At 37.9% G+C, this 24,389-nt stretch overlaps 4 protein-coding genes across 11 annotated transcripts; 3 read left to right on the plus strand and 1 right to left on the minus strand.

Moving 5' to 3' along the window:
- Positions 1-2,923: 2,923 nt before the first annotated feature.
- Positions 2,924-7,453, plus strand: LOC135582917 (non-specific phospholipase C6-like). 8 transcript variants are annotated; one of them, XR_010487426.1, is made up of 6 exons: positions 2,924-4,071; positions 4,178-4,354; positions 4,428-4,824; positions 5,953-6,702; positions 6,779-6,869; positions 7,108-7,453. XR_010487426.1 is itself a non-coding variant. In XM_065111099.1 (4 exons), exons 1-3 carry the CDS (start codon positions 2,982-2,984, stop codon positions 4,706-4,708), a joined length of 1,548 nt encoding a protein of 515 aa, XP_064967171.1. In that variant the 5' UTR covers positions 2,924-2,981; the 3' UTR covers positions 4,709-4,714; positions 5,953-7,453. The 8 variants fall into 8 exon arrangements, 1 of the variants encoding a protein (XP_064967171.1); XR_010487429.1 differs by having other exon boundaries at positions 6,783-6,869; XR_010487425.1 differs by having other exon boundaries at positions 6,779-7,453.
- On the plus strand, positions 5,940-7,330 carry LOC135613361 (heavy metal-associated isoprenylated plant protein 7-like). The gene is made up of 4 exons (XM_065110384.1): positions 5,940-5,952; positions 6,157-6,223; positions 6,498-6,702; positions 7,055-7,330. Exons 1-4 carry the CDS (start codon positions 5,940-5,942, stop codon positions 7,328-7,330), a joined length of 561 nt encoding a protein of 186 aa, XP_064966456.1.
- Positions 7,454-9,443: 1,990 nt separating the features above from the next.
- Positions 9,444-11,161, plus strand: LOC135614079 (transcription factor TCP20-like). The gene is made up of 2 exons (XM_065111100.1): positions 9,444-10,790; positions 10,863-11,161. The coding sequence occupies exon 1, from the start codon at positions 9,652-9,654 to the stop codon at positions 10,621-10,623; it is 972 nt and encodes a 323-aa protein (XP_064967172.1). The 5' UTR covers positions 9,444-9,651; the 3' UTR covers positions 10,624-10,790; positions 10,863-11,161.
- A 4,166-nt stretch (positions 11,162-15,327) lies between these two features.
- On the minus strand, positions 15,328-17,653 carry LOC135613362 (protein LAX PANICLE 2-like). Its single transcript, XM_065110385.1, has 4 exons — positions 17,094-17,653; positions 16,882-16,932; positions 16,697-16,769; positions 15,328-15,489 (listed from the first exon to the last, which is right to left on the minus strand). The coding sequence occupies exons 1-4, from the start codon at positions 17,651-17,653 to the stop codon at positions 15,328-15,330; spliced, it is 846 nt and encodes a 281-aa protein (XP_064966457.1).
- Between the last annotated feature and the right edge of the window lie 6,736 nt (positions 17,654-24,389).

Consider the following 24,389-nt stretch of genomic DNA (forward strand, 5'->3'; position numbering starts at 1 on the left):
ACTTATAATTATTGATTGAGGTATGCTTTACATCTCAGTCATTATTTTTTAAATCTCAATCTTTATCGATTGAGGTGTGCTTCATATCTCAATAATTATTTTTTAACTTATAAAATTATAAGTTAAAAATATATTAAAAAATTTAATATAAAATATATCATGGTTTGGTATATCTCACCTGTATGTATGAAGAAAATTAAATTCTTGATATCAATTTCAAGATCCTTCAATTATTTTCACCCAAATTTAATTCTTCTTGTACACTTCTCTATAAAGAATCTTTCTATTGATCTTCTCTAGAAACATTAAATATCATCATTAAATAACATCGATGTAAGAAGCAACAACGTTTTATCTTCTACATAAATCTTGTTTAATTGATCCAATATTCTATTGAATATGTTTAGATACTCTACTAAGTCTTTACCTTGCTCTTTCCTCAGCCTATCTAACTTCTACTTTAATCGTAACTTGTTAATTAATTTTTTTATTAAATAAAGTTTTTCTAATTTATCCTTAATAATTACAATAGAGTTATCATCGTAGTACTCACACACTTTCTCCTTTCAATCTTCATCACTAATTTTTAATGGTTTGTTTGCTCATATCTTAATATTCTTACTAGGTTTTGTTAAACAAAAAGATCCTTCACCCTCCTCTATTATAGAGTAATTTTTTTTTTTCATAATAAACCTAGTGAAAATAATCGATGACATCTTTGTTGAATATCTAATCATCAAATTTTTTAAACAATTATATCACTTGTTGGAGGAGAGAAAAATTTCAAAACTAAAAGAATACCTGGAGATCAATAAGTTAAGATACATATAAAAAAGTTTAAGATTGAATCAGACAAATCCCACATATAATGAATTCATTGAGAAAATTATTTTCTTTAATATATGAGATCAATTACAATGTTCTTCGGTTATCCTCACTCAAGTATAATTTTTCTTACACACCTCTTATATAAATCTAAATAATTGGAATAAGTTATCAATTACAATGTTCTTTCAATTATTTTCACCCAAATTTAATTCCCCTTATACACTTCTCGTATGAAGAATCTTTCTATCAATCTTCTCTAGAAATATTAAATATCATCATTAAGAGCATTCAAAGTGTTTTAACTTATTCCAAAGTTACTATATCATTTTCAAACAATATCATCTCCACAAAGTTATAATATAAGTAAGCAAGCAATGTAAGAAGCAACAACTTTTTATCTTCTTCATCAATCTTCACATAAACCTTCTTTAGTTGATCCAATATTCCATTGAATATGTTTAGATACTCTACTAAGTTTTCACCTTCCTCCATCCTTAGCCTATCTAACTTCTACTCTAATCGTAACTTGTTAGTTAATTTTTTTATTAAATAAAATTTTTCTAACTTATCCTTAATAATTACAATAGAGTTATCATCAATAAAATTATTGATAATATTATTAACGATACAAAGACGTGTAATACTCACACACTTTACTTTAAGCTCCTTTCAATCTTTGTCACTCATTTTTGCTGGTTTGTTTGCTCGTATCTTCAACATTCTTACTAGGTTTTATTAAACAAAAAGATCCTTCACCCTCCTCTATTATAGTATAAATTTTTTTTTTCACAATAAACCTAGTGAAAATAACCGATGACATCTTTGTTGAATCTTTAATCATCAAATTTTTTAAGCAATGATATCACTTGTTGGAGGAGAGAAAAATTTCAAAACTAAAAGAATACCTAGAGATCAATAAGTTAAGATATAGATAAAAAGGTTTAAGATTTAGTCACACAAATCCCACCTATAATGAATTCATTGAGAAACTTATTTTTTTAATATATGAGATCAATTACAATGTTCTTCGATTCGGTTATCCTCACTCAAGTTTAATTTTCCTGCAATCTAAAGAACTTTTCTTTGACTCTTTTTAAAAATCTAGATATCATCATGAGGAGCACCAACATATTTTACATCTTCCTCTCACCAAAATCCTGAACATATATTTATAGAAATAAATCATGATTTATTAAAAAAGTTTAATTAAATTAAAAAAATATTAATTAATTTAAATATAATTAAAAAATTATTATCAACTCTAATAAATGGTAATCGCAACACTATACTAGTGCTAAGCATCACTATAATGATGTCTTATCAACTCTAAGACATCACTATACTAGTGCTAAGATCACTAACAGATGGTAATTGCAGCACATCCTTTATGCCATGGAGAGTGTCATCCCACCTCACTTCATCTTGTGGTGGGTGAGTGCTCATTGAAAGCTCCACAAGAAGAGGGCACACCACCATCTCCTCTTCCTACAGGTGGGCAGTTTCTGAACATGGAAAAGGATTTGTTCTTCAGTTGTGAGGAATAAAAGATAAAGTCAAAGCTCCACAAGAAGAAGGCACACCATCTTTTCCTCCTCCTATTGAGGTGGGCAGTTTCTGAACATGGAAAAGGATTTGTCCTTCAGTTGTGAGATAAAAAAAGATCAAGTCAAAGCTCATCAAAAGCTGCACTAATCTCTCCTCAAAGCAACAAAAAGAAAAAAAAAAGAAAGAAATTTCTAAATGCACCTAATGATGTATAATTTAGTGTAGAAAATGATATATAAATATAAATAACATATCAAGAAATCAATGGATGCTTCACATGCCATAGAAGAATCACATTTACATAGTGGAATCATTTAATTCCCACACCACAAGTCACTCCTTGTACTATATGGTAGTGGCAAAAGTGTGTGCATCAATGCACCTCCCACCTTTATGATGCTCATCATAAAACAGCATGTTGAATTAACTTGCTTTCATTAATTTTATTTTTTTCCTAATTTAAAGGAAAATAAATTGCATTTTATCTTAAATGTGTTGATTTACTTTTAAGGATACTTATGGGTATATGTTTTATCTTAAATGTGTTGGTTTATGTATTGTGAAGGTGTGCAACACTGTGAAGTGTCCTACATACTTGAAACACTACAATGGCAAGATCTAAGGCTATAGCTTCTCCTCCATCCCTTCTTCTTCTTCTTCTTCTCCTCTTCCTGTGCGGCTCCCATGCAGCGCAGCAGCCGATCCGAGCCGTGGTGGTTCTCATCATGGAGAACCGCTCCTTCGACCACATGCTGGGGTGGATGAAGTCGGCCCTCGGCTTGCCCATCGATGGCCTCAGCGGCACCGAGTGCAACCGGCGGTCGGTCGCAGACCCCACCTCCCCCTCCATCTGCGTCTCCGACGACGCCCGGTACGTCGACCCCGATCCCGGTCACTCCTTCGTCGCCGTGCGGGAGCAGGTCTTCGGGTCGAGCAACAGCAGCGAAAGCACCGCCGTGCCTTCCATGTCCGGCTTCGTCCAACAGGCCCTCTCCGTGTCCGAGGACCTCGCGGGCACCGTCATGAAGGGGTTCAAGCCGGAGAACGTGCCGGTGTATGCCGCCCTGACCCAGGAGTTCGCGGTGTTCGACCGGTGGTTCTCGTCGTTACCGGGGCCGACGCAGCCCAACCGACTGTTCGTCTACTCCGCCACCTCCCACGGCGCGACGTGCCACGACAAGGTGCAGCTGGCCAAGGGGTACCCCCAGAAGACCGTCTTCGACTCCCTCCACGACGACGGGCTGGATTTTGGCATCTACTACGAGAGCGCGCCGGCGACGCTGTTCTACCGCAACCTGAGGAAGCTGAAGTACGTATTCAAGTTCCACAAGTTCGGGACGTTCAAGGATCACGCCCGAGACGGCAAGCTGCGGAGCCTGAGCGTGCTCGAGCCGCGCTACTTCGACCTGCTCGGCAAGGCCGCCAACGACGACCACCCCTCGCACGACGTCGCCAACGGGCAGAAGATGGTGAAGGAGGTGTACGAGGCGCTGCGGGCCAGCCCGCAGTGGAACGAGAGCCTGTTCATCATCACCTACGACGAGCACGGCGGCTTCTACGATCACATCGCCACGCCCACCGTCGGCGTTCCCAGCCCCGACGGCATCGCCGGCCCTGCCCCCTACTTCTTCGGCTTCGATCGGCTCGGCGTTCGTGTCCCCACCATCCTCATCTCCCCCTGGATCAAGAAAGGCACAGGTAAATGCATGTGCGACTTTAATGCCATGGTGTGTGACTCATCCTCTGTTCACATCCTTCGCTCTGTTCCTAATTGATGATGCTGGTCCTGTTGCTGCTGCTGCAGTCGTGAGCAGGCCGCAGGGACCGGCACCGACGTCCGAGTTCGAGCACTCTTCGATCCCTGCAACCATAAAGAAGCTATTCAACCTCACCTCAGATTTCCTTACCCAGAGAGATGCTTGGGCTGGCACATTCCAGGACATCTTCGGCGATCTCACCTCACCAAGGACCGATTGCCCTGGTAACCTCTTCTCTCTCCCCAAGCTCACTCTCAGATCGCTGAATCAGCTTCTCAGTTAAAGCCCTTTTGGCAGAGGTGTTGCCGGATGTGCCGCCTCTGAGGGCGACGAAGGCGAAGGAGCACAGAGTTGTGTCGGAGTTCCAGAGCGAGATCGTCGAGATGGCGGCTATTCTCAACGGAGATCATCGCCTGACCAAACACGGGGACAAGACCATCAAGCGAATGACGGTGAGGGAGGCTGATGCTTATGTGAGCCACGCAGTTGCCAGGTTCTTTCGAGCGAGCAAAGATGCCGTCGAGAAGGGAGCAGACGAATCAAAGACAGTAGACATGGCAGCAGCCAAGCATGGTTGATGGAAGGTTACATGTTCTTGTAGTGGAGATGATGAGACTCAAGCAATAATCTTGTAGCTAGTAACAAGTGCTTGTCATATAGAGAGTACAAGTTTGCTTTCAGTGATCCAATGACAGTGAGTAGTTACCAGAAATGCTTGATGAACTCCAGTAATCTTAACCTCAAGAACCTTAATGCATCTTGACATCCATCATGGTGCTTGTCGTATGAAAGTAAGAGTAATTAGTGGAATTGCCTTGTGAACTTGTCACTCTTAACCTTAAGAACCTTGACATCCATACTTAGATTACAAGTTTGCTCTCATTGATCTCATAACATTGAGATATTATAGCAGCATTCATTTGCTTGGCTTCCATTTTCTTTCAAGAAGGTAACATAGTGTTCTGATGTTAGTAGCATCATAATGTCTCATAGTCCTAACATCAAACTATTCTTTGCAATGTATTGCTAATAAGTTGTTCCTATAGAGATATAAGCACATACTGCAAAGCAACATGATTGAAATGACAAGAACTCATCAAATCTTGGTAGGATCAGAAGTATATAAGCAGAAAGAAATCTTATATTTCTCGATCTCACCTGCCAAAGGAAATGAAATGAAGTTAATTGATTTCTTGAAGACCACAATTACTTCACCTATAGGAACAATTTATACTAAAAGGAGACCCTTGGCAGAGTCCAGAAATGACAAGTTTTGGGCTAATAAAAGGCAGTAATGGGAAGAGTGGGAGATTAACCTCTCCAGCTATTTTGAGTTCCTCTTGGATATTCTTAGCATGGCAAAATTAACTCCTAGGATGAGCATAACTGTTTGCTTAAGTGCTTTTTAATGAAGAATCTTGATTGCCATATAAGGGGTTACTGAATACAAATGTAAATTTTTTGGGGAAAAAGAAAGTGTCTATACCATTACTTGAAGAAGATCCATAATTAGAATCATGGAAGTATTTTTTTTTATATTGTAAATTAACTTCATACTTGGGTAGAAAATCTCAAAGATTTATGCTAAGGAATCTCTCATTGATTTGAGAAAGGATGTTGGGGAAAAGTTATTGAAATAGTTTCTGTATTCAGAATTTATGGTGTTTAAGTAAGATGTCATTGCACTAACACATTTCTCATGAAAATGGTTATACAGATTTTTTGATGAGCAGAAAGAATAGATCTTTATTGATCTTTGCATTACCAATATGTTTTTCTCTGAGTACAAATTTTGTAGCATTCCTGAAGATGGAATATGCAGGTGAGCTTGGAGATAAAATTCAGAAGCTCCCTTGTCATTTGCTTCACTGCTTCCTACTTACTGCGACCGAGAGGGAGTAGCAGAAGAGTGCGTTAACGCCAGTTTTGCTTTTAGCAGTCCTTGGGCGACATGGGTGAGGTATCAAGATCACTCTTTTTACGGATTTCTTATTGGTTTTGGATTGTTTTTTGCTGATGATTGCAGAAAGATCTAATCTTGAGCAAGAGGAGAAGCAGCTAGAGGAGGACGGGAAGAAAGAGTGGCGACCGGAGTAGGAGGAGGAGAAGGGAAAGAACGATGGAATTGGTGACGGGGGAAAAAGGATGAAGAGAAGGTGGCAGAGAAGCCACCGCCTACCCCGCCGAAAAAATGTCGACACGCATTGTGAGGGATGTGCGAGGAAGGTGCGGCGGTGCCTCAATGGCTTACAAGGCATAGAGAGATCCGTAAAAAAATCGATGTTTGATGTGTATTTGGTCAGGTTTTTTAAAATTGATCCTAGAATTGGATCTTTTTGTGTTTGTTTGGATCGGAAGGTGCTGAAGAGGTGGCGGCGGACAGCCGCACGCACCGTGTGGCGGTGAAGGGGAGGAAGGCCGCGGAGGATCCGATGAAGTGGTGGAGAGAGTCCAGAAGAAGAACGGAAGGAAAGTGGAACTGCTCAGCCCCCTGCCGCCACCGCCGCAGCCGGAGAAGAAGGAACAGGAGAAGCGAAGTGAGGAGAAGCACAAAGCAGAGGAGGAGAAGGAGGTGCGACAACCAAACCTACCTCTTCCTAATTGTCTTCTCGGTCCTCCTCAAAACCTCTGCTTTTATTTGATGCAAGGCAGCCGCAAGTGATCCTTGTTGTGCTCAGAGTCAACCTGCACTGCGACGCCTTCACCCAAAGATCAAGAAAAGGATTCTGAGGATGAAAGGTTACACCTTTAATTAGACTCCTTCAAAGGGTCCTGCGAGAACCAAACCTACCTCTTCTTCCCAATCGTCTTATTATCTATCTCTGCTTGTTTTGAACATATTTTGTATTAAGGAGACTGAGATGAAAGATTACATCTTTACAACCTTCTCTTTATCATTAATCGTTTGAAATAGTTCATGTAAGACTCGAGATTCTGATCCAAAGCTTCGATCTTTTCCATTTGATTTGGAATGTAGCAAGAAAGGTGGGATCTTTTTGGTGGAAACGGGGGTGCAGACGGCGGAGGCGACGGTGAAGGGCGTGTTCGACTCGGCGAGCCTGGTGGCGTACGTCCACAAGCGGCAAGCGGCGGTGGTGAAGCAGGAGACAGAGGAGAAGACCAAGGCGGCGGAGAAAGAGAAGAAGGCGGAGGGCGAGAAGGATGTAAAGACGGAGAATGGTTTGCCGTTCGATCAGTGAACCCTTCCAAATCATTGACTAATGCTTGGTGGGGGTTCAACAGGCTGCTCAGCTTGGATTGTGGTCCTCAGGATCAGAACACAAATGATTTCTTGCAGATAAGCATGGATGAGGGTATCTCCATTTGTGTTTGCAGTTGGTGTGAGCTCACAGAAGAAACTTCCAACAGCCAGCACTTGAAGATAAGGCCCATCCATGTCTCCACTTTGGAGAGCAAATGTGACAACAACAACAGTAGCACTAACAAACACCTCTCCCTCTTTTCTTTATCATCATCATCAATCACATACCAAAACTCTCCACACAGCAAAAATCATAATAATTCAAATTGGTATGGTCAAATTTAATCATTAAGTTGGTCGGATAGATCTAATCCGATCGAATTTATTTTCATATGAAAAATATATTTCCGAGACGATGCCAACCATTACTGAAATTTTTTTTAGAGATATATCCAATAATTTTTTTGTTATTTAATATGTTCATAATGAATATTTATCGAGAGAAACGATCATCAATTAATATAATTTTAACGGAGCTATTACATAAAAAAATGAAAAATAAATATGATATTTTATTATTTCTACTTTTAGCATGTTTACAATGTATAGAAATAATATCTTAGATATTACTATTTTGGTATGTTTGAAGCTAAAACATCCCATGCCAAAATCCACATCTTTAATGTGGATGGCCTTTGTTCTATCTATCCACTCTCACCTAAAAATCCGACCAACCTGGAAAGAAAGAGAAACCACCATCCGAGTCCACACATGAAATGGACATCTTCCTCATGAGTGGGTGAGAGAGGATCCATGTCACTTTCTTGGATTGGCTTTCGATAGTTGCAAGGAGGGAGGGAGTTATCTGCAGCTCTCCACCATTTCCGATGGAATCTCTCCACAGTCCCACATGCAATGGCCAAAGACAACAGGCAACAACAGTGTTGCAGTGCCCTGTCAGGGTAAGAGCTGTGGTCAGAAGCCCTTCCGACAAGGGGATGCACAGAACTACCTGAAGAAAGAGCTACAATGTCGAACCATTATGACATTAAAGTAGCTTGGCTGACTGCAACATCCATGTTGTGGTTTTGGTGTCTCCTTTCCTCTGTTTTATTGTCTCTCTGTTTTTTAAAGCACAGAATCACCTCGAGTTTCTCTCTCTCTTTCTTTGAGCACAGAGTTACCTGAAGAAGGTGGTCAATGGAAGGGTTACTATAAAGATGTCTTTGTTCCATGAGTGAGAGATATCAAGTTGATCAAAACATGAAAAAGTTGTAGGATCAAAATGATTACACTTGTGGATTTAGCTAGTTTGAAAACAAGTCATTGTTCCCTTGTTGATCTGTACATTATTATGCTCCTAATCTACCTCAGTACTTTGGGGAGTAATTTTACATTCCAGCATTTAACATCGAGTCCTTTTTTGCAAGCAATGCGGCTGAAGTGCTGAAAGCAATCATAGCCTCACAAGAGTCAACAAAGGTGTGGAAACAATGACAACAGTCTCCAACAGTCAACTCAGGCTCGGAAATCTCCCACAAATGGAAGGAAACTATGGGAAGGAAAGTTACAGTCACAACTGGAAGCAGATGGCAGATTCAGCAAAGAGTATTTTGGGAGTCAAAAACTCGCCAGTATCAGAAATATAGAAGATCGATAAAAACTATGCCTCGGAGCATGAAACCAACTGTAGCTTCGACTCACAACTCAGAACTAAACACATGAATCGATAGTGATAAGATCATATTTAGTTTAATATTAATTGAAGAGCTCAAATCTAATGAAGAAGTAAATATGATTTGCCTCCAAGCGACGAGTCTCAGAGTCTAACCCGAAGAAATAAAACCGTGTAAGACTCGTCGTAGAATGGATTACTTGTTGTGGCACAAGAGCTTGTAGGAATAGCATGAATCTTATCATATGACGCCTAGCTTGAGGTCCCAAGAGTTCTTTACTCTTATATTGATTCGATTGTTTGAGAACCAATGACGAATGAAGAGTCCAAGACGACTTCTCTATTAGAGGTGATGGGATAATGTGTTTTGTATTATAGAGTGGACAATTAATCAACCTTTACTGCTAAATTAGAGTGATAATATTGTGAGCAGCAGTTGTGTTTTTGGTCTCTGTCTTTTCCTTTTCTGCCCAACTTTGTGTCTCTTCTTCCTCCTATTTCAAAAAGGCTGTCCCAGTTTCAGCTCCAGTTTGATTCCCCTGTGCCTATTCCTCCTCTCCCCTCCTCCTCCGCCTCTCTCTCTCTCTCTCTCTCTCTCTCCTCCATCTCCAAAATCCCACCTTTTGCCCTCCCCTCTCTCTTTCATGGATCCCAAGGGCTCCTCCAAGCTGCCCCAGGAGGTGCCCAACTTCCACTTGCAGTCAGATAAAAGCGAACCCACAACGCCCCCTGCAACAGCAGCCGCAGAAAGCAGAGACCTTTCGGCATCCGCAGGCTTGGAGAGGGGGCGGCAGGTAGTGGTGGCCGGGAAGGATGAACAAAGAAGGCAGCTTGCACCCAAGAGGAGCTCCAACAAGGACAGGCACACCAAAGTTGATGGCCGGGGAAGAAGGATCAGGATGCCTGCCCTCTGCGCTGCTAGGATCTTTCAGCTCACTAGAGAACTCGGCCACAAGTCCGATGGGGAGACCATCCAGTGGCTGCTCCAGCAAGCGGAGCCCTCCATCATCGCCGCCACCGGCACGGGAACCATCCCTGCGTCGGCCATCGCCGCTGCCGCTTCCGCCTCCATGTCCCTCCCTGGCGCCACTGTCGTGGCCGGCCTCCACCAGAAGCTCGACGATTCGGGACAGGGGGCCGCCCGGCCTACTTGGGCCGTGATGGGGACTGCTAACCTCAGCCGCTCCCACCCTGGCTTATGGCCGCCCCCGGTGGGTGGGCTCAATTCTGGTTTCTTGCATGCCGGCGCCGCGGCTCCATCAAGTTCGAATCTTGCGACCGGGGGCGGCGGCGACTGGTCGATGGGCGGTTTCATGCCGAGGATTGGATTGCATGGACTTGAATTTCCCGGCGGGAATCTGGGCGCCGTGAGCTTTGCGGCGATGTTGGGCGGGCATGGGCAGCAGTTGCCGGGGCTGGAGCTAGGGCTCTCGCCGGAGGGCCATATTGGAGCTATGAATCCTCAGGGATTAAGCCAGTTCTATCAACAGATGGGGCAGGGGAGGGGAGGAGTAGGTGGTGGTGGAAGTGGGCAACTGCATCATCATCATCATCAGCAGCAGCAGCATCAGCAACAGGCTCGATCGGAGAATGATTCACAGGGGTCAGAACAGTAGAAGGCAGAGTTTGAAGGTGAATCTGGTGATTAATGGGAAGAAAATTTGCAGTCTAGTCCAAAAATATCATCAAGATGTAATTTTTCTTCGGCAATTGAGCAGAGAGATCAGAATGACGCCTGTCTGCCCCTTCTTTCTCTGCAACTGTCAGTGGTCACTGCATTCAGGTATCTTTCAATCTCTTTTGTTCGAAAGAAAAATTTACATTGACAGTCTTTGATGGTAGTGATATGGTATAGGATTTGGAGTATGAAGGCGTATATTAGTGGATCTGAATCAGTTGGAAGGATCTCAGCGAAGTTAATTTGTTTGAGGTGTGCAAATAGTAGTTTTGGGATTTACTCAACAATTTTTTTCTGTCAAGAATTGGTGGATTGTGATTGGCTTGAATCATGACAAATAAATATTAGCATTACTTGTGCTTGTGCATTTTGTTGTTTCCAGTACTTAATAAAAAAAGGACCTATTCGTGTAATGATGTTTGACATTTGAGAAACAACCAGAGAGCCTATGGATCCTTTTTGTGATGTAATGTTGATTTTCGTATTCATGGTAACCTTTATGTATCGGTGTTGCATTTCATAAATTAGTCAGGCATATGGTATCATTTCTATCATTGTTGATAGGAATATATGTCATTTGTTAAAACTGATTTGTTACTTCTCTTAAACTAAATGCCACTGCCTTTGAAAGAGTAGACACCGCAATTTGCTCATAATTACTTATCACAACACAATTTTTTTGGATTTTGATGTATGATTCTGTTCATAATCAATTTGTCTAATGCACAAGATTTGGAATACCACTTGGCCATACTGACACCATTGTGCTCTTCTTTGTTTTTTCTTTTTTAAATTGGATATACTTTGGTTGAATCAATACTTTGAATTAGTCATCATTTCCTTAATTTTTCTTTCATCTTTAGTAGGGTTGTCTTTTTGTTGTCTTGATTAGAAAAATATATCCTTGTGTTACTTGCAGAGAAAGAAAATACATGATACTATTGAGCCAAAAAAAAAAAAACATTAACAAGGAAAGTGGTTTTGCATTATATTACAACAAAAAAACATTCTTTAAATCAAGGTTTGTCATAATATAGCATATTGCTCGGTACGGGTGGTACGTAGTAGCCCAATAGGGAATCAATATGTGCGGTATATCAGTATGCCTCCATATACCGTGTGTTGGTACACTCGATATGACTCGGTACGGTTTGGTAAGTATCATACTTTTTGAGCATTACATATCTTAAGTTTGGAGGTTCATTTTCTTTGATAAATGAGATAAGAAAGTCATTATGATGGAAAAAATATCAAGGCTGAAGAAGTCTAATACTTCAAGCATAAATGTACGTGTAGATTGTTGTGTCAGTCAATATGCCAATTTTTGGTTTTGCTGATTGGTAGAAGGGGCATGCTAATTGGCACAACTTAATGCATACCGTACTAGAAAGGTATCAAAAGCATGCCTCCATGCCAAGAATTGACAACCATTGAGTATATTATCTATCTCTCTTTTATCTTTTTCTACCTTACATGAAACAGATATGATAAATTTATATAGGAATTCTACATCAAAGTCTGCCAAAACATTTCCAACTATAAGTTATGAATGTGAGGTTAGGTCATAATGCTGCTGTTACTTTTTTCTCACAAAATTTGTTACAATAACACTGGCATACATTATCTGTATTGATTACAAATCTGATATATGCTGGTCGTCACAGTCTTAGTCTAGTATTGGAAATTAAAAAAAAATTCAAAAGCTATTCACAGGAAGGTTTTTTTTTTTTTTCTTAGGAGAAAATCATAAAACCATGGTTATAAGGGGCATACCCAATGCATTAGGCTTCTACCAATTCTAAGTCTAAGAGGATCAATGTATGTAACCTTACTTCCGATGTCGTGAAGGAGCAATCTTTCCATTGTACTAAGGTCCATCCTCTATATCTGTTTAAAGAGTGTTTAATTTGCTTGTTCTAAGTTGTTTGGTCCATGAAGGAGGGATTGAACATGAGACTTGTAATGATTAGAACAGTAGCTGTATGCATGTGAGTTCAAAGCAAATTTCTCATGTGATGTCTGTAGGGAACAATCCACAAATTTCAAGCTTACTGCAATAACTTGTCTTTATAGATGTTTAGGATCAGGTCAATATGGGTATATAAGAGAAGCTGTTAATCACATTTCATGATTAAATAACCAGCATAGCAGACATCTTGAGGCTGTTGTTCTTGTTATGCGTGTTGATTGGTTAGCTTAATGCAAGAGATGTACCCAAGTGATCATAATTCAACTTTTTTCAGAACTTGACAATGCCTGTTTCTTGAAGCAAAGCATCAAGAAGGTGAAGCTTGACAATGCCTAGCTTCCATTTTCACCAAAGTTGTCATTTTTGACAATGCCTATCTTCTTGAAACAAAGCATCATCGATATGCTTTGGAGTCAAAGCATAGTGAATCACCATCGAGGGATGTGAAAGAAGGTGAAGCATAGGATCTGAAATCAATGCTTAGCTTCTTGAAGCAGATCATCATTGATATGATTTGGAGTCATGGCATAATAAATTCACGATGGAGGGATGTAAAAGAAGGTGAAACTAAAAATATGAAAATAATGCCTAGCTTCTTGTAGCAAAGCATCATGGCATAGTGAATGAAAACAATGCCCAGCTTCTTGAAGCAGAGCATCGTTGATATACTTCAAAGTCATGGCATAATGAACCACCATGGAGGATGTAAAAGAAGGTGAAACTTTAAGATATGAAAACAATGCCTAGCTTCTTGAAGCAAAGCACCATTGGTATGCTTCAGAGTCATGGTGTAGTGAATCACCATGGAGGAATGTAAAAGAAGTTGAAACTGAAGATCTGACAACAACGCCTAGCTTCTTGAGAAAGACCATAATTTATATGCTTCAAAGTCATGGAATAATGAATCTACATGGTTGATATAAAAGAACGTGAAAATAGAGCCATACTAACAGTTCCTAGCTTCTCGAAGCCAAGCATCATAAATATGCTTTGGATTCATGGCATAATGAATCACCTTGATAGGATCTAAAAGGTGAAACTAAAGTTATGATCTCTCTCTTAACCCACCATTTCTTTTTTTTTCTTCATTTCAATCCCTGTTATTATTCAGTTAGTGTTTGAATGCAAATGCTTCTGTACTACCATATTTACTGACAACATCTTTCTTTTCTCCATTTTTTTGGCCTTCCAAGTGCAATGAATTACTTTTTAGTTTCTACAGGATGTAACTGCAATAAAAAAAGAAAGAATTTTTCTCACTCTCAATGATTATTTTGCACATTAGGATCCTTTTCTGTACTAAGCATAATCTTCGGAGATGCTTCATTCGAGTTGATTCGTCTGATTGGCAAGTCTACATTATTGTAGGCTGTTCCAGATACCTTGACCTGTATAGTTTCTTCTTTTTTCACTTCTTATTGATAGAACTGTGGGGTTTGTGTCATACAGTGGTAGGCTTTTCCAGGCACTTTGATCCATAGGAAGAAATTTTAAATTGTTTGTGAACTATTTTTTGTGCTGCAGTAACCTATAACTGGCATGAAACCTGTAACTTTTTCAATTAGGTGATTTAATTTTTCATTATCCTGTTCCAATCTTAATTGTTTGCTGTATTATTTTTACCTGGTGATTTTTTGTTTTTTATATCTGGTCCATCATTTTCACCTTTGTCAAAATTCTTTTTTGTTTAGGTGCTGTTTTAGGGAGCTTTTTCTTAGCATCTGTTTGTGTAGAAGCAAATTTGTCATATTTCCTTCTCTTCAAACAACTCCTACTGCATTGCTTTTAGTATCTAAGAGCTAGCAATGAATTGTTAACTAAGAATTGTACAGGTTCTTAGCTTTTTAGTTTTTTGGATTCATTTTTGAGAATCTAATAAATATTGCCCATAAATGTGTTTAATTGTGTGTGTGTGTGATCTCACAATGCACTGAGAACTATGTCATTCACAGAAGAATTATGTTTCAGCTAAAGCTGACTTGTAAATGTTTTATTCCTTCTGCAAAATGTATTCCCTGTTTAAAGCAGTTTTTTTTGTGCAATGTATATGGTTTTCAGAATCCTCTCTTATATCAATTTGGTTTTTAGCTTTTCTCATCTTTTATGCATTGCTATGCAATTCTGTTCTTCCTTTTATCTTTTTCTTTTTCTTTGAAATCTGCTCTACATCTTTAAACCATAAAACATTTCCAAATAGGTGAAAGCAAGAGGGAGAAAACAACAACAATAACAATGTTATAAGAGTCCATCTTTTGCATATTCTTAATTAAAGCTAAGAATATTTAAATTTTTAATTAATCTTATTAGTTCTTCTTGTATCAAAAGAGTATATGTTTCACTACAACATCTATAAGCCTTTTTAGTATATATATTTATATATATTTATATATATCATCATAAAGAAGGAAAAAAGGGAAAAAAAATAAAAGAAGAATTAATGAATTAGAAAGCTGAGAAATCAAGTAAAAATATTTCTTCTCTTATCTAACCAATAGTATATTAAAAGTTGAATTAATGAACTAGAAAAGAAGAGAAAAAGGGAAGAGAAATAGATTGTTGTCACAACTTCAATTTTTTTTCTTTTTTTTTCCTCTTAGAACTTGATAAATGAAGATGATAACACAGAACCCTTACATCCACTAATTAATTACACATGGAGGAAAAGGATTTATTTTACCCACATCTGCTTCTGCCATAAAGGAGGTTCATTATATATTTGCTGCTCGATGAGTCTGAGTTCAGCTCCACTGCTTCTGGTGAACACCAAATGTTGTCTCTAACATACATGAGTGTCATGTAAGGAGGAAGCTGTTGGCCTCTACATGTTATCACCACCTGACATAGTCGACATTGATGTGTAAGTGATGATCAGAGAAGATGAACAGTCTTATATATATATATATATATATATGTATGTATCAATTTCAAGAGTTGAATGGATCTAAAAATAATAGGGAATTGAATTGTCATTCCTTATTATTTATAAAATTAATTTTAAAATTGAAATTGAATTCCCTATTATTTTAAAAATTAAATTTAAAACTTATAATTAAAAATAATTAATTTGTAAAAAACTTTTCTATCATTTTTATATTTTCTCTCACCAAATTATATATATATATATATATATATATAGTATTGTTGAACCAATTTAATCACACGGATCTTGATATCTATATTAAATCGAACAAAAAGACAGAAAGAAGAGGATCATCAAAAACCAAAAAAAAAAAATTAGAGGAAAACTTGGTTTTGAAAAAGGTTAGAGTACCTTAATGAAAAAAATAAATAAATGAGGGATGCTATGTCGGAAATATGCGAATTATCTAATGATAATTCCTTTTATCCCTTATATTCTTTGATTTCTATCTTCTCTGAAATGCTACTCTTTCGAGCATTTGTTCTTGAATCGTATTAAACTCTCATTATTCATCCATGTTGGTGAATCAAATTAAAAAAAATATACATTAAGAAAAAGAAGGGAAGAAAGACATGAACAAAGAAGCCAATGCTATAAAACGAACGAGGACTTCCCAAGAATGGAGGAGAGAGAGACAACAATTGCAAACATGGAGGGTTTTAGGGCTTCTAACTTGATTTTGCTATTATGACCTTGCTTACAACGCCAATCTTGAATTATTAGATCTCCATCGAAAGGCCCAAAACTCAAATTACATACAATGTTTTTTTTTATTTATTAGCTATTTATTTAATCTTTATCAAGTGTTTAATTCCTCATAGGCACAATATTCCACACTCTTTTATCTTTCATTTACATTCCAAATCACATCCAATTGAGAGTTTGAAAATAAGATCTCATTGACATATATTAAACTCCATATCTAAGTTGTATTTTGGTTTTCATGTTCCTTCGTAACTTAATTACCAAACCATATCATTATAGTTTCCTTGTCACTATCATTATACACATATACGTGTGTGTGTGTATGTGTCTAATAATAGTGACAAGTAAACTAATGACAATCTATATGAACAATATGGATGTACACTAAAGCATATAAAATGTTTGTAGGAAGAACACCTGTGATTCGTCCTCCAAAACAAGCTTATTGGCCAAGTACTTCATCAGCAGTCTAATTGTCATCCTTCCATCCCTACAAAGAGCACCCTTTCTTTAATAGGAGAGATATGATGAGTTAAGAGTAGATAGAACATGAAGAAGAAACTGAGAGATGACAGCTTTATGAGAGGAGAAACATTGAGTACTTGATCCTCAAGTAGCTCTTTGGTATCTGAGGCAAAAATGGCTCCTTCACCCTGCAACAAAGAGCAATAGATCGTTGAAGCTATGCATGTGTTTCTCATCTAATTGCATGGAAGTGCACTACAAGAAGAAGAAGAAGAAGAAGAAGAAGAAGAAGAAGAAGAAGAAGCATGGACAGTAGAATGCATGCTACTAATAACTCCCTCCTGCTCACTGGTCATGTGCTGCTTGGAGAACGAACCACACCCCCGTCTGCTTCCTTCTTGGCAGGCTTACCACCCTCATTTCCCCTGAGCTCAGACTTGGATTCGAGGATCGCATCCAAGTGCAGCCCGACGGCGTCAGCTGGTGGCAGTACCCTCCCATGACCGCAGGGAACCATGGCGCCATGGCAGGAAACGCAGTAAGTGGCGATGGAGGTGGCTCCAGCGCCGGTCGACGGCAGAACAAGTCGAGCTCCACCAGATCACCGTTCGCCTTACTGTTGCTACTCGACGGGTCCATCGTCGAGGGGTGCTGTGAATGGGAACCGTTCGGGCGACAGCCACCTCCGATGCCTAGCTGCAGCCAACCTTCGTACTTGTTGCCGCGGTCGACTTTTGAGGTGGCCATGGCTTCTGCTTCCCTCCTGATCTTGTCGTCTTCCTCCTCCTCCGCCTCCTTGTTGGGCTTGTCGACCATCAGGGCCGATGCTTGCTCGTGTTCAGGTTGACTGTCATCGAAGTAGCTTCCGCAGCGTGATGGCGGCCGGAGGAGACTCAGCCCTGGGGCCATCGTGTCATGTACAGGATCGCAGAGACATCAACCTTTACAATCGTTCCATGACGATAATGGTGGTGGATTGATATGCATAAAGAAGTACGGATTAGAGCAGTCAATGGAAGAGGATGAGAGGAATCCAAAGAGTTACACATGAGATGCTTCCAGGGAGACATGCATTACCTGATCCCAGTCTTCTTCCCAGCCCAGAAGGCAAAGAAGGAGATTGAGGGCTTCGGCACGAACTTAAGGAGGGAGCGAGAGAGAGAGAGAGAGAGAGAGAGAGAGAGAGAGAGAGAGAAAGAGTCTGTCAGATTACCTTGTGACAATTGTGACTTATTATATAAGTATAAATATATTATATATGTATATAGGATAATTACTAACTTTGAGCCTGACGTAAAATATTTTAATCTAAATTAATAATAATATACCTATCGATTAATAGAATAATTAGATCATTAACTTTATTAATCATAAATTAATGATCTAAAATACATCCAAATTAATAATAGTATATCCATCAAGCTCTTATAAACTAAGTCTTAATCTAAAACTAAATCAAAAATAAATATTTACATATATATATATATATATATATATATATATTCAAAAAAGTTGTATATGCATATCTTAAATTATAATGGTGACCACTATTATAATTACTCAGAATTGTTTAAAGAACACTAAAGGGAACTTATCTTGCAGTTGTTTATCATTAGTATAAATTTCTGAAATAGTGTATACTTACTTACAAAGCTTACTACATTGTTTAGTGATGATTTCATACACACAAGAATGAGTTATCTTAAGAGTTCTATCCCAACCACTAAGAATTGCTCAATGAATCCTTTAATACAAATTATAGTTATAAAATCACCGAATCGGATTGGTTGATCGAACCAAATAGATCGGGAACCCGATCCTAAACCGGTTCAATTCACTAATTAAGCCATTTGAGTCTTTATTTATTAATAGAGATATTAAGTGTATTTAAGTATTATCAATATAGGGAATTCTCTAATACAAATAATAGTGATAAAAATGAAATTACACTATTTTAGCTATAAAAAAATAAAACAATCAATTTTATTATTATTATTAATGAATATGTTTGAATTTATCATTAAGACATTTAACTTTTATCAATGTAAGAATCAAATAGAATAAAATTATATCGCATTTATTAGTATGAATAGATATGATAATATAGTTAAATTGGATAAGCAATAAATTCTAGATCTTTAGGTATTTTGGACCAGTTATTCAATAAGATAACGAGTAGCTTCAGAAGTTTTATGTGATTATCGAGTATCTTTGAGATTAAAAGGAAAGCCTTATGGATATGAGTGTTGGGTAATTACAACGTAATATATATGAAAATTTTATATTATTAATATAAGAATATTGAGGTGGATAAAATATTTTTATTTGTGAATAATTATGTGTTAGAGCATAAAATGAGAGAAAATTATTTAAAATGATATAGATATATGCTAATGAGATTAGAATAAGTAAAATGATTACTATCAATTGTATGAGGATAGGTAGATTGAGATCTAAAAATATTTTAATAAAAGTTATAACTAAATATTGAAATACTCTTAGCATAATTAAGCATATGATTTTTTTTATAAATCTCAATAATGACAAAATAAAAGATCCATATAGTTTACTCAAAATAATTGGTATTTATAATTTTATTATTATGATATATTTATTGCTCTCTAAACTACTCTTCAATTATATTTACTTTCTTTCTCCCAATCATCCTTTTCACTACATTATGTATTTAGTATAGTACAATATAATTTATATTTCTAATATAATATATAATTATATAATATTTTTAAAAGAATATTAAATCTTAATTGGACACCCATTTCCAATGCTTATTGAGAGAGAGAGAGAGAAAGAGAGAGCAGTTTGATGTGAGCAACCAAGCATAACGTGGTCATCAATGGTGGCACAAGTATCTTCCAAATAGGGCGCATGCATGTGGGAGCTCAGAAGAGAGAGACGAAGAGGATATCTCCACGAAGGAGAAGGAATGATGCATGTGAATCCGTGCATGGCTTTGCCTTCAGCACGCAGCAATCCCTGTCGGGCAGCGAGCAAATTAACCAGTGAATCTTGCGCGACTTGTCTCCATCTTTTCGTTCCCCAGTGGCAGACGCAGTACATCTGCAACCCACAACCCATGTTTTGCATCCCCCACCGATGACTACACTCCAATGGCCACCCAAACCCCTCTCCCTCCTCTTCCAACTTGCCTGCCTCTTCCAACGTTGATGAAGATGGCTTCATCTTTGTGGCCGGGTGGTGGAAACAGAAGGCAGCAATGCCTTCAGCTGTTACTTGGATTCATGCATGCAGAATATTTATGACACGCCCACTGATGCCATGTCCTTGTCATCCATGTCTCGGTCCTTCCTACTTCACATTTGAGAATATTTCTTGTAGATTGCTTAGCTTGTTGGAAGAAACATCACTTGCGTGCTTCCCGGAGGAACTCTACAGCCATGCTGATGCAAGTTTTAGCAAACCCTAGGGAATCTCGATGGAGATGGAGGTCGACCATGCCGTTCATTCATGACACCAAATGAGGACATATTAATTTCTTCTGGTGTGCTTAACCTTGATAAGAAGGTGTCTACACGCATGCATTCTTGTTCTTGAGCTGGTAGTGCAAGGGGTGGTCTTCATCATCCAACTCATTGCTACATTCTCTACCACTTCATGTCTAACTTTCTTTCCATCTGTTAGTACGGTTGGATATATGGAGTAAATGCAAACCCAGTTCACAATATATATACGTATTATTGGAATAGATAATAGGATTTTACAGGAATAAGGTAGAGATAAATACATCCAAAATATTAATATGATGATGATGTATCTAAACCGCTTATCATGAGGATTTAATACCTTATCCAGTATATTATATGAAGGTATCGACTATCTTAGAGGGTAAAATATTATGGGATCAGCATAAGATCTTGCAATCAAATATCCTCTTCACCGCTTATCTTTAGAAAGAAAAGAAATGTATAGGTAGATTGGTGGTCTCTCCTTTAACTAAAGGTCTCCATCTTAGTAGTGTATGGCCACAACTCCAATTCCTTCCTTCTATCTATTAGCAGCTATAAGGAGAAGGCATACATAGTTTACATGGATGCACTTTTAGCTTCAAGTCATAGAAAATGTTGTGTTTTGAATTTACTGTATAAAGACAACCTTTACAAGCAATATAATATAATGTTACTATATGGGTTGTCACACTACTAAAGAATGATATCAATTATATACATAGATACATATAAAGAGAGAGCTTTATACGTAGATACATATCAATTATCAAGAGAGAGAGAGAGAGAGAGAGAGAGAGAGAGAGAGAGAGAGAGAGAGAGAGAGCTTTATTATTCTTTGCCAATTGGATGGTGTTAATTTTAGGACAATAGGAGTACTTCAAAACAATTAACCTTTGATCTTGATAAGGCATTTGCTGCTTTAAATTAGCAACTTATTCAATTTATTAAATGGGAGAATAGGAACAATTTGTTGTCATTTGGATGGTGTTAATCTTTCCTAAACAAAAATACATGGAAAAGAATGATATTAATTGTATATTTAATATACAGACACACACACACACACACAAAATTCTGCATGCCAATGATATACTGAAATGAAGAGTTCTACATGCATGCCCTTTTTAATTAATCAGCATACTATATTTGGTAGATATAAGAAAGATTTGGTGGATCTGTGGATCATTAATGAACTTTGATGCTGGTCATCAGTCAAAGAGCACCAAATTAGAAGAAAAAATTGCACTGGACTGAGAAATTAAAAGCTGAAAGAAAATTAGAGAGAGAGAGAGAGATTTTTTTTCTTGAAAATAGATAGTTTATTGAAAACAATTAAAACATAGTTCTTAAAAAGGCACTCTTAGCAATTTTTATGCCAATCAATTGAAACAATAAAAAGAGAGTTGGTGAGGCATTTGATCCTCTCACTGAGCAACTCCTTTCCTCAATCAAATAGAAGAACACCAACTTCAAAGTGAGCAATTGATAGGCTGCACCTCTCTCAGACACAAAAGTGTTAGTATTACTGCGCACAATCCTTTGACTAAGCTTTAAGCTTTATCCTCATTGCCCAGAAAGTAAGAAGATCAAAGATCAGAGATCAAAAGCAAACATCCTTTTCCTCCTCCTCCTCCTCATTCTGTGGGTAACCAACAGCTGATGATTAAAAAGCTGCATGGGTTTTAGGATCCATTCAATCTCCATGGCTGCAGAGAGCATCTGGCTAAAGGGCCACCAGAAGCCAAGGAGCACAGTGGCACCCAATCTCCATGGCCATGAGGTGTTCAGTGATGGGACTTGACCTGCTTGGCTTCTTGTCATGGCCTGTAATGGGTTCTCTTTCCCCTCCTCTCCTACATGCTTCCTCTTACCTTGCCATTTTGGATTCCATGAAGTCCACCAACCGAGGACTGGCTTCTGATGCCCCTGACTCCATTTCCATGGTAATTAACCCACAGCTAGCCGGGTCACCATCATGCCTCATTATTGCCAAAAGTTATGCTTCCGGCCGGTGTCTCCCATTCCCATGAAACCTCACTGTTTGCAGACCAGCAGAAGATGCTGCTGGCTATTGTACCACCCTTACATGTCTCCCTGAGCTACGTACCCTCTACATGCATGAATGCGTGCATGGGTACTGCCAATGTTTTAGCACTTTAGACCTGAAAGATCATGCACACAATTCTAGAGATTGGCTATATAATATATATATATATATATATATATATATATATATATATATATATATATAATAATATTTTTTTCATGCTTTAACTTCACTAATTAAAATAATCTATATAACCACTATAATTATTTTCTAAAACACCCTACTATATATTGTATATTTCCAAGACACCAACAAATGCCAAAGTTGACTAAGTCAACTATGTAAATATCCAATACATTAAATGTAAGAATATCAACTACTGGCTACATATGGAAAATTATATGAGGCTTTGTAAGTTAAGAGACCTTTTAGATTATATATATAATAGTTAAGTGAAATCAAGAGAGGTTGAGAGATGTAAAATATAAAGAGATTGAAAGTTTTATGATGAATAAAAAGCTTCTCCATTATTTCTTTTCCATGATTGCTTAAAGCCTACCAGACTTTTGAATTATTCTTCCCACACTACAATGATTCTTATCTTTAATGTCAGAAGATTAGCTTTCCATGAACATAAATAGAGAAGCTGTTAAAAATATTCATGTGTATGAGTGAAAGAAAAATATATAAAAAGAATTAGTAACCAATCTGACATATATTTACATTTAATAAATTTAAAAAAAAACAATTAATTTAATTGTTTTTTAATTTAAATTAGAAACCAATCTGATATATATTTACATTTTTTTTATTACCCAATAACCGATTTGGTCCGGAGGTAACGAATAACTAATTACATCAACAAATAACTTAATATTGCTACCTGCTTTCTTTCTTTCAAGTGAAGCAAGAACTTGTTATAATCCTCACAAGATGATGATAACTTTGTATTTTGGGAGGCCTCGATGGTCTCGATTTGATTAATTAAAATTTCTTTTAAAACAAAAATTCATGGTGTTTTCTAAATCCAACTGTAAGGTAGACAGACACTAAATATGGGTAAGATCATCAGTAAAATAATAATCATGTTTCTATGATTAATCTAATCTAATCAGATGAATTAACTAACCAAAGTTGGCCTCAGTTATTATGTTTTAAGCAGAGGAAAAAGGCTATGTAAGGGTTGAGCATTTACCTTTAGCAGTTTGAAATTGGGATGATGATAAGCTTTTAAAAGGCCAAAACTTGCATTCAAACAACCCACCAAGTGTTCTAAACTTGAAGGGCATTGGAAGAGGGTTTTTGCAGGCCTCTGAATTGTCTAATCCCCAATCCCCATGCACTACTGCTGAGATATCACAGTTACATGATCATGCATTTTCTTTATATATATATGCATATATATTATAGATATTATAGGTGAATTTTATGAGTTGATTTGAATTGATGTACACCCACACAGACACAGCATGGCAGAAAGAAAAGCTTCATGTCCTTTGCTTTCTCAATGCTTTTTGGCTGTCAGCAAGCATGTGGCCTCCCACATGAGAGCACACATACCACACACTGATCCAATCCTACCAAAAGAACAAAAGAGAATGACATGATAAGATGTTTCAGGCCTTCTCTCATATACCCACCACTAGATTCCAAGCTTCAGCTTCTGTCATGGAGGAGGAGCTTCTCTGATGCGTGCATGATACACGTATATTCTCTGAGATGTGGTCGTGTTGTCTTCCTCGCCTTGTTTCCCATGGATATCAGCAGCTGTCACCTGGCCTTCTGACATCTTCTTGATTAAGTTGGAGATGCCAACCATTGGTATCTGTACATGCATGCCTTCCTTCCTTCCTCTCTCTCTCTCTCTCTCTCTCTCTCAATAGCAAGTATTATGGTAAATGAAAAGCAGTAGTAGTTTTGTCCAAGATTAGAGTCTTCTCTCTCTCTCTCTCTCTCTCTCTCTCTCTCTCTCAATATCAATTGTTTTAGCAAGTGAAAAGCAGTAGCAGGTTTGTCCAAGATTTGAGCCTTCTCTCTGTCAATAGCAAGTATTTTAGTGAGTGAAAAGCAGTAGTACGTTTGTCCAAGATTAGAGCCTTCTCTCTCTCTCTCT

Source organism: Musa acuminata, chromosome BXJ2-6 (assembly GCF_036884655.1).
Source record: "Musa acuminata AAA Group cultivar baxijiao chromosome BXJ2-6, Cavendish_Baxijiao_AAA, whole genome shotgun sequence".
NCBI classification, from domain to species: Eukaryota; Viridiplantae; Streptophyta; class Magnoliopsida; order Zingiberales; family Musaceae; genus Musa; species Musa acuminata.